We start from the raw sequence: 15,694 nt of genomic DNA, 5'->3' as shown, positions 1-15,694 counted from the left end.
AGCTATTTAATTTAGCGATAAAAAAAAAAACCGGGAGCTGTTGGAAACATATTTATGCGAATTTATGTGGAGACAAAAATTTGGACACAACCCTTTTGTCTCCATAATAAATCAAATCGCGGAAGGCTACCCGGTTTGGGAAGGAGCTTCTTCTTTCCACATCCTCTGAAAACCCTTTGCTCCCTACTTTGCCTCTACAGTCAGTAGAAAATCTTCCAGTCGGAACTAAAGATAAACAATAATTGTTGTGTCCCCCCCCCCTACAAACATTACTGAAAAAAAACAAAAAAAAAAAACATTGTTGTTACTGTTTAATAACGTTTTGTTAAAAACAAACAAGAAAAAAACAACATTGAAGTGTTTATTATTACTGTTGCTTACCCCCCCCCCCAAAAAAAAAGCTATCGGAAAACAAAATGAACCAAAAAAAAAAAATATTCAACAAAATAAATTTATTTTACTTTAAAAAAAAACTTACGGTAAGTGTTTGTGATTTATTTTATCCAAATTTTTTGTATTAATTTTATCCATTTTGTTGTGTGTGTGTAATATCTTTTCCTTGTAATGTTGTTGCTATTCACATACTTTTAGCGTTCTTGCACCGTAGAGCTCCGAATTCTCGGCTTTCGTCGGCGTTAACGCCGAAAGCGTTCGTCAACGCTCGGCTAAGATCGTGAAATCGGTGGGTAAAATACTGCAGGAGTACCCAATTTCAGTTTCATGATTCAAAGTGATGCTGCTTTGTTTTTTTCATCTGTAGCATTTTCTGTTTATGTCTGTATCTCATTTGTGTTAGTGTTAGTTTCCGCATTCAAAGGTTTTCCTTAATATTTCGGCCGTGTTCATTATTGTTATCTGTTGCAGATGAATTTGGTGTGGCGTCAGTTTTTGGTAACACACAAAAAAAAAAGAGAAAGGAAAGGCCGCAGTGAGGTTAACTTGCAATTATACAGTTTCAGTTTTCATGATTCCATGTGATGCTCCTTTGCGTTTCACATCTTATCAGCCATCCCTTTGATTCCAATTTCTCCCATTCTTTTTTCAAAGTTTTTCAATATAGTTCCTAGTGTTCCTACTATTAGTGGTGTTATATTGACTTTTCATTTTCCATATCCTTTAAGGCTCTCAGACCAATTCAGTGTATTTTTTTACACAGGCATCACCACATTATCAAGGCCAAGAGGCCACTTAAGGATAAGGGTTAAAGAGTGTACAGTAGAAATTGGAAAATATAGTCATTAGTAATGAAAATTCGGTAAATTTGATAACTTATATGGAACGGCTCATCAAGAACTTATTTACGTTAGACTTGAACACAACCATATTGTAGTCAGCCGGAAAGCAGGAAAACGGAAGACAATTCCACAGGCGTGCAGTTCTAAGAAAGAAGCTTTGTCCATGGAATCTACGTTTAGATTTAAGTACAGGTAAAAGTGGGGGGGGAATTATTGATATTGTTTTCAGCTAGACGAGTGTTTCTTGTAAAAGTTTGGTGAGGGGGGACCATAGACTGAAGCTTTTCCATGAAAATAGCGATACAGCAGACAAACTCGCAACATCTCTTCTGTGTGATAGAGGTTGCAGGGAAGAGAAAAGGACATCTCCTACGAGGCTATGAAGTCTATTTTAAACTCTATCAAGATAGGACAAGTCCTTTCTAGCAGCTCCTGCCCATATGTGGCAACAGTATTCCATCTTTGGACGTACCTGACTCTTATATAGATAGAGAATTGCATCAGCAGTGAGATATCTACTGGATCGATAGAAAGATCACACCATTTTCCCAGCGGCCTTGGAAACAGATTTGATGTACGGTGTTCCATTTAAGATCAGGAGTAATGGTCAAGCTCAGAAGCTTGTCAAAACTTGAGGCCTCCTAAAAACGAGAGCCATTTATTTCAATTGATCCCAGATGTGGATCAGAATGTTGATGATGTAAAGAGAGAAGCTTGGTTTTAGATGGATTAAAAGTAACCAGCCACTCCTTTCCCCATTGTACCACGTGCTCAAGATCAGAGGAGAGAGAATCGGAGATAACATTTTTTCCCCTTTTTTACCGTTTCTTTGATCTTTACTATGTAGTCTGCAGCAAAATCCACAATCTGACAGGACTTTTCCCTCTTGTTAACTAGTATAACATCTGATCTCCCTGCCTTAATGGGTTTATCCGTTTGTATATCTATGCCCCATAAGATTTTGCGACTTTCATTTTCAAATACTGTTACCGATTTGTACTGGTACCATTTGTCTGGGCGAGGTTAAGTTGTCTGCATAATTCCCAGTGTACTGCTTTTCCCATTTAGTCATGTCCATTCTTATATTCTTATATTCCTTTTAGCCTTGTTTGCTGCATTCGCTTATTATGCAGTTTATTGTTTTGTCTATTAGCTGTATTCTGTCGATCCATGCTTTGATGTAGTTGGTTCTAATCGCGCTATTTGTGCGGCTGTCATTAGGGATTCCGTTTCTTTGTTTAGGATTCCTTTTTGTAGCCATGTCCAAGTGTTTTAACTAGTCTCATCTTTTGTTATTCTTATGAATCGTCCGTTAAGTTGTTTCTGCATTATGTATTTTTCTAAGTCTTGTCTTGTGTCATTTACATAGTCTTCTATATAGACCAACCCTCTTCCCTCGTCTTTCCTTTTCACATGGAGTCGGTCAATATCATCGTTTGGGTGTAGTGCATTGTTCATAGTCATGAGTTTCCTTGTCTTCTGGTCGAGATGCGATAGTTCTTCTTTGGCCCAACCCATAAATGGTCCAGAGTATCATACTAATGACACTGCTCATGTGCTTTAATTAGGTTTCTCGTGTGCTTTAATTAGGTTTCTACTATAAAGTTTAGTTTCGAGGAATTTCTTGTTCTTCTGGAGTATTCCTTTCCAGTTTTCTGTTTCATTTCTGTTGCTTTGATGATGTCTGCGTCCATAACGCCCAAATATTTGTGGATATCATGTTCACTTAGTTCCCTCATCTCCGTTTGGTTTGGTAGTATTATACCTTCCATTGATCCAGTTTCCTCTTCTCATGGTCATCAGTGCGCACTTTTCCATACCGAATTCCATTAGAATATTCTGGTCGAAGATTCTGGTTGTGTTTATTAGCTTCTCTAGTCCCTGTTTGGTTATTATTATTATTATTATTATTATTATTATTATTATTATTATTATTATTATTATTATTATTATTAGCTCACAAGGAGCTTTCACACAGGTCATCAAAGATCTCCCATTGAAAACCTGTAGTGTTCCCTGGAAGCTGAGTGACAACAAGTCTCCCCAGATTTCCAGCATTCTCCACCTCCTTCGATAACATTTGCAAATAAATTTTCGTTATCGCAACAGCCTTTCGCCATTGATTTCTCGCTGGCAGCGGCATTGGTCTCCACTGGAATTTGAATGGCAATAACCTCCCCAAGGTCCCAGTTCTCTTTGCACTTGTCCAGCTGAGGTCTTGTCAGCGCTCTCTCCTCGGTCTTTCCATCCTCTTTGACTTGGATGTTTTGTATCACACTTTGGTGTGGGGAGGGGGGCAGTGATGGGGCTATGAGAGAGGATGGGTGAGGGAATGAAGAACTTGTAGATATGCAGCTTCAATGTCCCTGGTTCCTTGTAACGCTTCTTCATGTTTTGCCCCTGCAGCAGTTTGTCTGTCCCGCGCATGTGGTTCTTGTGGGTGGCAGAAAGCCTCCCCGAGGTCCCAGTCCTCTTTGCACTCATCCAGCGGAGGTCTGGCTTGTGCTTTTTCTCATCGGCTTTTCCATCTTTTCCTTGACTATCTTCGCTTATTTTGTGTGGATTATTTTGTGTGGCGTTAGTTTTTAGTGACACACACACACACACACACACACACACACACACACATACACATACACACACACGCACACACACACGCACACACACACACACACACACAAAATGGAGGGAGCCAGGAGATTAACTTATATACAATTTCAGTTTTCATGATTCAAAATGATGCTGCTTTGTTTTTTTACATCTGTAGCATTTTCTGTTTGTGTCTGTATCTCATGTGTGTTAGTGTTAGTTTCCGCATTCAAAGGTTTTCCTTAATATTTCGGCCGTGTTCATTATTGTTATCTGTTGCAGATGAATTTGCACTATCGACACGGCTTCCTCGTTCGCGGCAACCACTGATCTCCACTGGAATTTGGGTGGCAAAAAGCTCTCTCAAAGTCTCCGAATGTAAGGGTTTTCCTTAATATTTCAACTGTTTTCATTATTGTTATTCGTTGTATCTTTGCAGCCATTCCTCTGATTCCAATTTCTCCCATTATTATTGTTGTTGTTGTTGTTGTTGTTGTTATTGTTGTTAACTTCGTTAACATAGATTTGGAAAATAAAATGACCTTTACCTTCTATTTTTTTCGTGTTTATAAAACTTGATTGGTTGCCTTTATTCGCTCATTTTTGTCCGTATTATTTTTCTTTTATTGTTTTTTTTTTTTTTCACTCTTGTTACCTTAAAGTTGGATTTTGTTAACGACCGCGAAATTATAACAGCTTTGTTTAGATGAATGTATTAACGTCTTCAGTTATCTATCCGGCATGCTGTATATTGTATATGATTATAGACGAAAAATATCAGTATAGACAACTTTTATGACAATAAAAAATAAAGTTAGGTAAAGATTGAGGATTTCTCTCACTCTGCGGAAAGGTGTCACACAAAGTCGGGAAAGTAAAATTTGAAAAGCCAATATCGTAGAGGAAGAGCACTCTTGTCTGCAAAAATCCTGCGCAATCTCATCAGCATTCCCTGGTAGAGGCGCCTCAAGCGATTAAGAATAGACTAATTCTTTCTAAAAGAGTGAGAAGGCAAAGCCTGGGAGGACTGACCTTCTAGAACTACATAGGGCCATACCTCAGCCAGCAGAGAACAAGCCGCTTCTTTGAATCTAGCGACTCTGGGGCCGAGCTCCCCCCTCCACACACACACACACACACACTCTCTCTCTCTCTCTCTCTCTCTCTCTCTCTCTCTCTCTCTCTCTCTCTCCCTTCTCAATCTCTCTTTCTCCACTCTTCTGGCAATTTCTCGAATTCATGTTTTACGTGGAGCGAGCTTTTCTATGTGTCTGTTAAATAAATATTATTGCAAACATATTGCCTTCATTTTTTTTCTGTTTCATGCGTTTGCTTGTACTATCAATATATAGAGGGTGATTGGAAAGTAACTACCTATACTTGTAAATTTATTACTGAAATAAATAACTAGAAATGAATGGGTATTCGTTTCCTTTGGTCCTCACATTTCATTTACGATATTTTGTACGATGGGAAATTGGTGTTTTATATTGGTTATGGGTGTTTTGAGTTGATGATATGTAGAGATTTTAAATCGCCTCATAGTATTCGTCATCTTTCATCTACCAATCTATTTCATCTTCTTAACCCGAATCTTCAACGTTTTTTTTTTAATTTGATAAGTGTTGCTGTATTAGTAATTGCTTCATTAGCAGAAAAAAAAAAAGAGTACACTACCCCTATGAAGTAAATAAAGGGTTCTGTTCGAAATTCCGTCCAAATTCGACAGAAACATCCCCGAGTTCGACAAGATACACCTTAAAGAAGGTCGGAGGTTACATCAACCGAAACGTTGTGAAAATCACACTCAAGACGAGAACAGTAGTCCGATGAATCTAATAATACGAATCTTTCTATGCACTTTCTTATTATATTAATTTCTTGTAATAATTTTATTTCAGTAAATTACAAGCACTTAATAATAAGTAGTTACTTCCAAATCACGATGCATTTTTTAAATATTTCTTATTATTTTGCTCCACCTGGAATGGGGAATCCTACCGGATATTCAGCCGCTATCTCATACATACATGAGCGATATCTTTGACAATGAAAAAAAATGATGTTTTCTGGATCATCTGTTGTTTTGTGTTGGTGATATATGGAAATTTTAAATCCCTTTATAGTATTCATCGCCGTTCATCTGTCACTCTATCTATTTAAAATGCGTCTTTAGCCTTTTTTTTTATTCATTAGTAAAAAAAAAGAAAAAAGAAATAAATTTCTTGTGAAATTAGTTGCTGCGGTTCCCAGCCGTCCTGCAAAGCTAGTGTCGAATGATGGCAGCCATATTGAATTCTAAATAAAACTTCATGCTATACACTTTCTTATTATATTAATTTTTTGTAAAAATTTTATTTCAGTAAATTACAAGCATTTCCCGATCACTATGTATATAAAAATATGCTGCCTCGGCATTCATAAAACTCAACACTCTCTAAAGTTCAGGAAAATCTGGGAAATGTTTTGATAGATATTATCTTTAAGATAACTCCACATATAAAAATCCGGGGTATAACAGACAGACGGACTAACATAAACGAACAAAAGAGAGAGAGAAGGAGAGGAATACGAAGGTAGAAAGAGAGAGGGAGAGTAAAGGGGAAAAAGAGAGGAAGCTAGAAATAGAGGGGGAAGAGGAAAGTCGAATGGGAAGAGAATGGTAGAAAGAAAGAGTGGAAGGAGAAGCTAGAAAGAGAGAGGGAGAGAGGAAGCTAGAAAGATTAAGGGTGAGAGGAAAGAAGAAAGAGAGAGGAGGATATGAAAATAGAAAAAGGAGGGGGGAGAGGAAGGTAAAATGAGAGAGGAGAGAGGAAGCTAGAAAGAGAGAGAGGGAGAGGAAGGTAGAAAGAGGAAAGTGGAGGAGACAGGAGAAGAGGAAAGTAGAAAGGGAAGGATAGAAAGAGAAAGTAGAAAAGAGAGGAGGAGAGGAAGGTAAAAAGAGAGAGGGAAAGGAAGTTAGAAAGAGAGAGAAAGAGGAAGGTAGAAAGAGAGTAAAAAGTAGAAGAGAGAGGGGAGATGAAGATAGAAAGAGAGAGAGAGAAAAATGGAGGAGAGAGAGGAAAAGAGTAAAGTAGAAAGAGAGTAAGAGGACGGTAGAAAGAGAGAGGGCAGAGGAAGGTAAAGAGAGAGATGAGAGGAAGATAGAAAAAGAGAGGGCGAGAGGTAAATACAAAGAGAGAAGGGGAGAGGAAAGTACAAAGAGAGAGGAGGGGGAAAGTAGAAAAAGAGAGGGGAGACGAGGGTAAAAAGAGAGAGGTGAGAGGAAGGTTGAAAGAGAGGGAGGATAAGGAAGGTAGATAGAAAGAAGGGAAGAGGAAGGTAGAAAGAAGGGAAGAGGAAGGAAGGTAAAAAGAGAGAGGGCACATGGAAAGTAAGGGAAAGACGGGAAGGTAGAAAGAGAGAGAGGGGGAGAAAGGAGAGAGGAAAGTAGAAGAAAGAGGGGAAGAGGAAGATAAAAAGAGAGAGGAGAAGGGAAAGGAATGTAGAAGAAAGAGGAGGAGTGGAAGGTAAAAAGAGAGAGGGGAGATGAAAGTAGAAAGAGAAAGGGGAGAGGAAGGAAGAAAGAGAGGGGGATGAAAGTAGAAGAGAGAGGTGAAGAAAAAGGTAGAAAGAAAGGGAGGAGAGGAAAGTAAAAAAACTTGAACTTACTTGGTTCATGATACCCTCTAATAACCTGAGAGCTGTGAACGTCCAGTAATCCGGGGCATATGATAATCCAATTCCTGTACCTAGTAAGAGGACACTTAGGATAATATGTATCTTTTTCCGGCCGTACTTATCGGTAAATATTGGCACCGTCAGGGACGAGATTAAACCGCCAACTGAATATAGAGTCTGCGTCAATTCGGAAAAACCTTCTTTGTCGCAGACCAAGTCAAACTAAAGGGAAATAAAATATGAAAGAGTTTAATATGGGTTGCAAACCCGAAATAAAAACAATTAGAAAAACATTTTTCACACACACACAACACACACACACACACACACACACACACACACACACATATATATATATATACATATATATATATATATATATATATATAATCGGCAATTTGTTATCTTGTTTTCCACTTGAAATATAAACAACCTATAAAATTTTTGTAAATCTTTGTTTAAATAGTATTAGTACCTGCTTCATATAGCTCTTATAAACGTTTATCTAGGTAGATTGTATTTGACTCCTTCTTTCTTTAACCTTGATTTGCTGTATAATCTTTTGATGTCCTCACTTTGTTGCTGATTATACATTTAAGGTTTCTATTTGATGTCAAATCTTGGTGATGATGATGAACCGTATCAGAAACGATCGTACAATGATTAGTTTTTGATCATGAATTGTTGGACCTGGCGTAAATAATGTTTTAATAAATTATATTACGTATTGGTACATATATGTGTGTGTTTGTGTGTTTGTGTTTCTGTGTGTATAATTATATATATATATATATATATATATATATATATATATATATATATATATAATTAAATACAAATAAGTACATAGATTTAATAAAATATATTAGTAAGAATAATGGGCAATCAACAATTCCTCCGCTAACCAACAATCAAGAGGTTGTTTGCTCAGCAACCGACAAGGCTAATATGCTTGCCGGTTTGCCTCGAAATACACACTGGACCCTTCCAACCACCTCCTGCCTGACTTTCTTTTGCGGACAGACGCCACGCTAGACGATCTAAAAATCACCCCTGCTCAGGTACACGCTATCATAAAAAACCTTGACACTTCAAAAGCATGTGGATCTGATCTCATCCCAGCTGTGCTATTAAAAAGTGCTCAGCCGAAGTAGCTTCAGTTCTCTCCAAACTCTACAACAAATGCCTTAATGAATCATGCTTTCTGGGCTGTTGGAAAACTGCTTCTGTGGTACCAATATTCAAGAATTCTGGCGAAAGAACCGACCCATCAAATTATCGCCCCATTAGCCTCCTCCCACTTTTCGCCAAAATATTTGAGACCATAATTAACCATGCTCTAGTCCGGCACCTTACAGATGTTAAACTTCTGACTGACAAACAATATGGATTTAGACAAGCCCGTTCCACAGCTGACATCCTCACTGTAATCTCTGAACGTATATACCATTCACTGGACAAAGCGGGGGAGGGCATAGTGGTAGCTCTAGATATATCTAAGGCTTTTGACAGGGTATGGCACAAGGGTCTCCTCAGGAAAATTAAATCATACGGTTTCACTGGCAGAATGCTTAACATAATTAAATCCTTCTTAGATAAAAGAAAAATCCAAGTTGTCCTCGACGGTCGAACATCTAAACAGTGTGATATAAATGCGGGAGTGCCTCAGGGGTCTATCCTTGGACCTCTATTGTTCCTGATATTTATTAATGACCTCCACGACAAAACTGCCTCTGAGATGGGTATATATGCTAATGACACTACACTCTATAACAGGCACGACAGGAAAACAAATGAACACATATCTAAAGAAATGGCAAAAACACTAGAGGATGACCTCCAATTTGTAGTGGAATGGGGGCATAAATGGATGGTCACATTCAATGCTGCCAAGACTAAACTGGTTTCCTTCAATAATTACAAGAAACCTTCTCTGCCACCAATAGCAATGGCCAGTGACTCCCTGTCTGAGAGTACATCTTTCAAACTGCTTGGCCTAACGTTCACAAGAAACATGAGTTGGAACAATTATATTGAAAACATTGCCAGGACCGCTGCGAAAAAGGTAGGCTCTCTCTACCGTGCTAGAAAACTACTGACACCTGAAAGTATCCTGTACCTCTATAAGACCACCATTCGCCCATGTATAGAGTATTGTTGTCACATTTGGGCTGGTGCATCTGCTACTAGTCTCTCACTCCTAGACAAGGTTAAAAAAAGAGTCGCCAATCTGATAGGCCCTGAACTGGCATCTAAGCTTCAGCCTCTGTCCCATCGACGAAACGTTGCATGCCTCTGCTTGTTCTACAAGTATTTTAATGGTGAATGCTCTGACGAACTGCAGACACATGTGCCCCCACGACGTAGACACCCTCGACAAACCCGACAGGTAGCTAAATCCCACACCCACACAGTAGAGATCCCTAGATGTAAAAGATCTTTCTACTCCAGTAGTTTCTTCCCCAGAACCGCTAGACTCTGGAATTCCATTCCAGGTTCCTGCTTCCCTAACTGTACTGACATGCAGAAGTTCAAGTGCAACGTGAACCGACATCTTGCTACCCAAATCCCAACATAGTGCCCCAGTAGTTGCTGCCCCTGATAGTAGCCCCCTACGCCAAAGTGGCAATGTGCCTTGTTTGGTGTGAAAATGTAATTAAAAAAAAAAAATTATAAACATATTTAGTATTGGAAAAGGAAACACAAATAGAGGTGAAAGTCTTTAATCCAGAAATATTTCCTTATCGTTAGAGGGCGTTAGAGGGGTGGAGTTAGCAAAAGTTTAGCAAAATGCATAAAGAATTTTTTTGTATATATATATATATACTAGCAGGGGTGCCCGGCGTTGCTCGGGTGTTTGGAGATGTATGCTGTGCAAAAAAAGCAAAAAACAAAAAAAATTGTTAATTTTTTTAAACTTTGACCCCTATTATGACCCCTTAAAATTTATAGTTTCGGGCTCAAATTACTTTATTACGTTAGATCCAGGTTCAAGGAACCTATATCTAAAATTTCAAGTGTCTAGACCCAAAATTGTCGGAGGAGTTTGGTAGAGTTCTTAAAGGTCAAATCGTTGAAATTTGACCCCTTAACTGCCAAATTTCTGGCTGACACCCGTCACATCGATTTTCCCAAATCTCAGTACCCGGTATTTCAAATTTCGAGTCTATAGACTAAAAATTGACAGAGTTATTGCGTAGGGAAATGTACACAGCCAGACAGACACACAGACACACAGACAGACAGACAGACAGACACGTTCACTTTTATAGATATATAGATTAGCAGAAAATGGACTCCGATTTATGAAAGTATGAAAGATTATGAAAAAGGGATGTGGATATAAAGAGATAGTTTCAAACTTTTGGCGTATAAAAACCAAAGCAACGTCCTCAAACGCACCTGAGGAGGCAGTAGTGGGAATCTTTATTGACACAAACGTATGAATACTAATAAAGTTGGTGTGAGTGAGCGATGTAACCCGTAAAAACCTCCTACTTCCAATGGTGGCGTTATCAAGGCAAGTTCGGTAACTCTGTATCAAACAGCGTGAGCGTGCATGGGTCTCTCACTTGTAAGTGACACCCTGGTGTTCCCTACCCTGTTGGTGAGGGTGAGCTGTTTTACCTGTTAAAACCTCTCCCTACCCCATAGTGTAAATCAAACGGTGTGAGCGTGCACAGGATTTCCAGTTATAAGTGCCCCCCCCTTGGAACATCACACCATTTGTTGGGGGAATCGGTGTAATCCGTCAAAACCTCCCCTTCCCTTATGGTGAGTTATCTTTCCAAATTTGGTAGCTCTACGTGAAACAGTGTGAGTTTGCATAGGGTCCCCCCGGGTTCGTGATCACGTTCATGGGGGTGACTTTCTCATACCCATTTCAGATCCTTGATACCTCTTCTAACATTGTCTGTTGTCAGTTTAGAATATTAGTAAACCATATAGGAGATTTTTCGTGTACAGACAGACAGACAGACACGGAGACGTTGAGTTTTAATTTATATATATATATATATATACTATTTTAACAAAAACTTCAAAAAATGGGTTGATAGCAACAAAAAGTGTATTTCATTGTTAGTTACAATTGTTTCAAGACCGTTTGGACAAATTCAAACAATATGTAGTTTGAAAATTTTCAGATCGAACAGCCTTTCTTCAGACTTATTGAATAAAAAACACTTTAACAATAAAACATTATGGAGAAAAAAAAACATTTCCTTTATAAGGAAAAAAAAAAACAAGCGAGACCACTTTACCAAAGATGCAATAGAGGTAAAGTGATCTCATATAGGAGATATTTCGTGTACAGACAGACAGACAGACACGGAGACGTTGAGCTTTATTATATATATATATATATATATATATATATATATATATATATATATATATATATAAGCATCTACAGTCTATAAGGATTGTGTTCATAACACTGTGTGTGTGAAGGGAGTCGAACTTGAAAAAGGTTCAACCTTTAAAGTTCAACTTATTAATTTCATATATCAAATGAATAAACATATTAAGTTGGATTTGTCAGCTTAAATGCTATTCAGGTTCAACTTTTAAAATCTGATCTACTTAATTTTATATATTGGATGAATAAACATATTAATAATTGTATTAATTGACTTAATGTCTTGTAACATTTTTTGTATTTACAAATTCTTAAAACTGGAATGTTATTTATGTTTTTCTCAATGTGACTAATTACGCGAATGACAAGGACTTCAGTCAGTGTTACTTTGAGGAAAGGATATTGTATGTTCTAGAAGTTAAAGGGAGATAACACTGGGTGGCAAAGACACTTACCTCCGACACAAAAGATCGCGACCGTTCTGGGGTGTAACTGTAGCCGTTCAAACATGGCAGTGTTTGGTTTGTCTGGTTAAATGTTAGAACTTCTATGTGGCATTTTTCATATTTCAATGTGAAACTGGAATTGTCTGCGAATTTCAAATCGCTCAGTTGAGTTTCGGTTAGATTTGCGCATTTCACCTCGGGAAGAATACCTGTTCAAAATAAACGAACATATATTTTTAATAGAGATATGAGGAAATTTTAAACCCCTTCATAGTATTCACCGCCAAACATCTGTCAATCTATCCATCTTGTTAACTCGAATCTTCAAATGTTTTTAACCTTGATAAATGTTCACTCAGTAAAAAAAAAAAAAAAAAAAAAAAAAAAAGAAGAAAAATCATCGTCATCATCATCTTTCCGACGATTCTATTGTTGGTATTTGTTTCTCCGCTATTTTTCTAGTCAGAACTATTTCTAGAAAGACAGCAAGTACTAACACGAGAGACCACGTGAAGGTTGCCAACATCCTGAGTGAAAGTGATTTTTGTAGAAACGACCTGGATTCAAACTTGGAACACCGAGGTCGTTAGTCGTCGTTACCCACTGAATCGCCGTCACCTCCTGCTACCTATCAGAATGCTTGCAAGTAGCACAAAAGATTGAATTGCATGTACACCCTTTCCACAAATTGAGCAGGGGAGCTTTCCTCTTTGTAGGAGTTTTCCAAAACTACAAGCACTGATCATCATTTTCACTCTTGGTAACATTCACCACAAGAACTTTACTTTCTATCGTATTCTACCAAGTATTTAACTTAACAGGTAGATCTTCCATTCACAGGCAAGTATTACATGATCAGTATTTTTTTCTGGACAACCCCTAACAAACTTGTTAATTATATCAGGTTGACAGGAAATTTCTTGCGGTTTTTAACTTTTAAATTCAGATGAACAAACAAAAAATTATTGATCGAAGTAAGCGCCACCAGAATCAACACACTTTTGCCAACACAAAGCAAGCATATTTATGTCAGTAACGTAAAAATCTTGCGTTCTGGTGGCGATGAAGTTGCTGAAGGCATTTTTTGATATCGCTTAGGTTTTTGAAACATTTCTTATGCAGAAAGTTGTCGAGATGCTTGAAAAGGTAGTAGTCGGAAGGTGAGAGGTCCGGAGAGTATGGCAGACGAGGCAGAGCTTCGTAGCCCAATTCGTCAATTCCTGCAGGATGGGTTTAGCAACTTGCGGTCGGGCATTGTCGTGAACGAAATTGAACCTTTTCTGTTGAATACAGGTTTCGAAGTTTCTGCTACATTTCATGCATTTGTTGACAGTACTTTCCCGCTGTATTGATTTCGCCTGAATTAAAATAATTGTACTTGATGAGACCGGTCGCAGACCACCAAACAGAGCATGACCTTCTTTTGGTGCAACTCTGTCTTCGGCAAGTGTCGTGGAATCTCTCAGCTGAGAACGCACTTTTCATTGCAAGTCACAACCCAGTTGAGAAACGGGTCATTCTTGTTGCGCAAAAGAAAGATGACACTTCATAACGGCGTTTCTTTTGGTTGCCGTTCAATTCGTGAGGCACCCATTTGTCAAGTTTTTTGTCTTTCCAATCTTTCTTAAGTTGTTGGAAATCGCCGTATACGTTACATCTAATTTTGAAGCAAGTTCTCGAACAGTTGCGCATGGATTGGCTTCGACTAAGGCTCTTAATTTATCGTAGTCAACATCCGACGACCACTACGCTCATCATCTTCTCAAACTGTGCACTTATTGTCTCACGATGGTTCTTATCTATGAAATTCTTTATCTGACCAATTAATCCTGGTGCTCTGACTTCCTTACTCCTCCCACACCTCTCAGCTTCTCTCAAAGACTCTCTGCCTTTCTTAAATCTCTAATGCCGCTCAAAATCTAATGTTCGATTCATGCAAGATAGTCCAAAAACAGTCTGAAGCACTCCATACGTTTCTGTGACAGTTTTATCTAATTTGAAAACAGAATTTTATTTCATATCGTTCTTCTGAAGTGTCCTCACGTCCAGATTGCATTTTTGAAATTTGCCAGCTGTGATAATCAGGCTTTAGTAGGGTGTATTCCAATTCCTGCTGTACTGTTCCTTTGAACCTGAAATCATAAAAATTGATTCGTTATCTTATAAGATATATAGCAAGAACATATTGAATTTTCAAGAGTCTACGACAGTTTTAAATGCCTGTACAAAAAAGTCTAGCAACTTATTTAAGGCACCTCGTAAAACTAATAGTAAAGTGTATGTCAGAAAGTTTCTATTAAAAGCTTATTTTTTAAACTCCATATTTTTATTTTTGTTATGGGGACTCACCCATACTCGGTGTGTGTGTGTGTGTGTGTGTGTGTGTGTGTGTGTGTGTGTGTGTGTGTGTGTTGTGCCGTACGCTAAGTACTGGCACACTCGTCCTCTATTGCAAATACAAAACCGAGAGAGAGAGAACAAGAGAGAGTGAGAAAACGAGAATGAGAGAGCGAAAAAGAGAGGAGGCGAGAGAGAGAGAGAGAGAGAGAGAGGGCGAAAGAGAGAGAGAGAGAAAGAGAGAGAACGAAATAGAGAGAGAGAACGAGAGAGAACGAGAAAGAGAGGGAACGAGACAGAATGAGAGTACGTGAGAGAGAGAGAACGAGTGAGAGAGAGAGAGGACGAGAGAGAGGGAGAACGGGAGATATAAAATGAGAGAGAGAACGAGAGTGACCTTTTTGGGACACAACATAATTTCTTGTTTAAAAATGATGAACTAATAAATATTGTAAATATAAACTTTATTTTTCATCATTTCAATTTTCTTATATATGTGTGTGTGTGTGTGTGTGTGTGTGTGTGTGTGTGTGTGTGTGTGTCTGTGTGTGTGTGTCTGTGTGTGTATTTCCGTCTTGTCACGCAGGGTTAGCACCGTTTTCTAGATCGTTCTAAGGAAAAGTGTTATTAGTATTTTTTAATTAAAATTGGACGTTCACCTATAATTGAATGGAAACAAAGTGGATATGTGGGTTTGTTTGAGGGAAAAACTAAGAATCTAAAATGTTAACGCTACCAATTAATTACTAAATCATAAAGACGAAATAACAACGAACCGTAAACGCAAAATAAACTTTACTTTAAGTCGTAATGTAAAATTTATGTCGGGTCTGCAGTTAGTTGTTATTTCGCTTTTACAATTTAGTAACTCTTGGAACTTTTGAAATAGAAAATAAAAAACAAATATAAAGCACTTAATAAATATTAAAAAATATAAACAAATGAACAATCTAAGGTGGCGACAGGTAATAGAATAAGTTTCTTTAGTCCTTTCATGACAGAGTCAGGTAACGTTTTGCTTATTTTATTCACGTAAGGCACACTAAATCTTTCAAACAAAGAGAGTG

At 38.0% G+C, this 15,694-nt stretch overlaps 1 protein-coding gene across 1 annotated transcript in view; it reads right to left on the bottom strand.

Moving 5' to 3' along the window:
• The window catches only part of LOC145256450 (solute carrier family 22 member 21-like), a 93,008-nt gene that overhangs the window by 52,669 nt on the left and 24,645 nt on the right, over positions 1 to 15,694 (bottom strand). The window contains exons 2-3 of the mRNA XM_080115376.1: positions 12,300 to 12,499; positions 7,476 to 7,706 (exon numbers count right to left, since the gene is read on the bottom strand). Coding sequence (XP_079971502.1) covers positions 7,476 to 7,706; positions 12,300 to 12,499 — 431 coding nt within the window. The remainder of the gene's footprint in view (positions 1 to 7,475; positions 7,707 to 12,299; positions 12,500 to 15,694) is intronic.

The sequence above is a fragment of the Euprymna scolopes genome, chromosome 32 (genome assembly GCF_053919585.1).
Source record: "Euprymna scolopes isolate OS-2025 chromosome 32, ASM5391958v1, whole genome shotgun sequence".
In the NCBI taxonomy this organism is placed as follows: Eukaryota; Metazoa; Mollusca; class Cephalopoda; order Sepiida; family Sepiolidae; genus Euprymna; species Euprymna scolopes.
The sequence above is the reverse complement of the archived record's forward strand: the minus strand, read 5'-3'. Positions and strand labels throughout refer to the sequence as shown.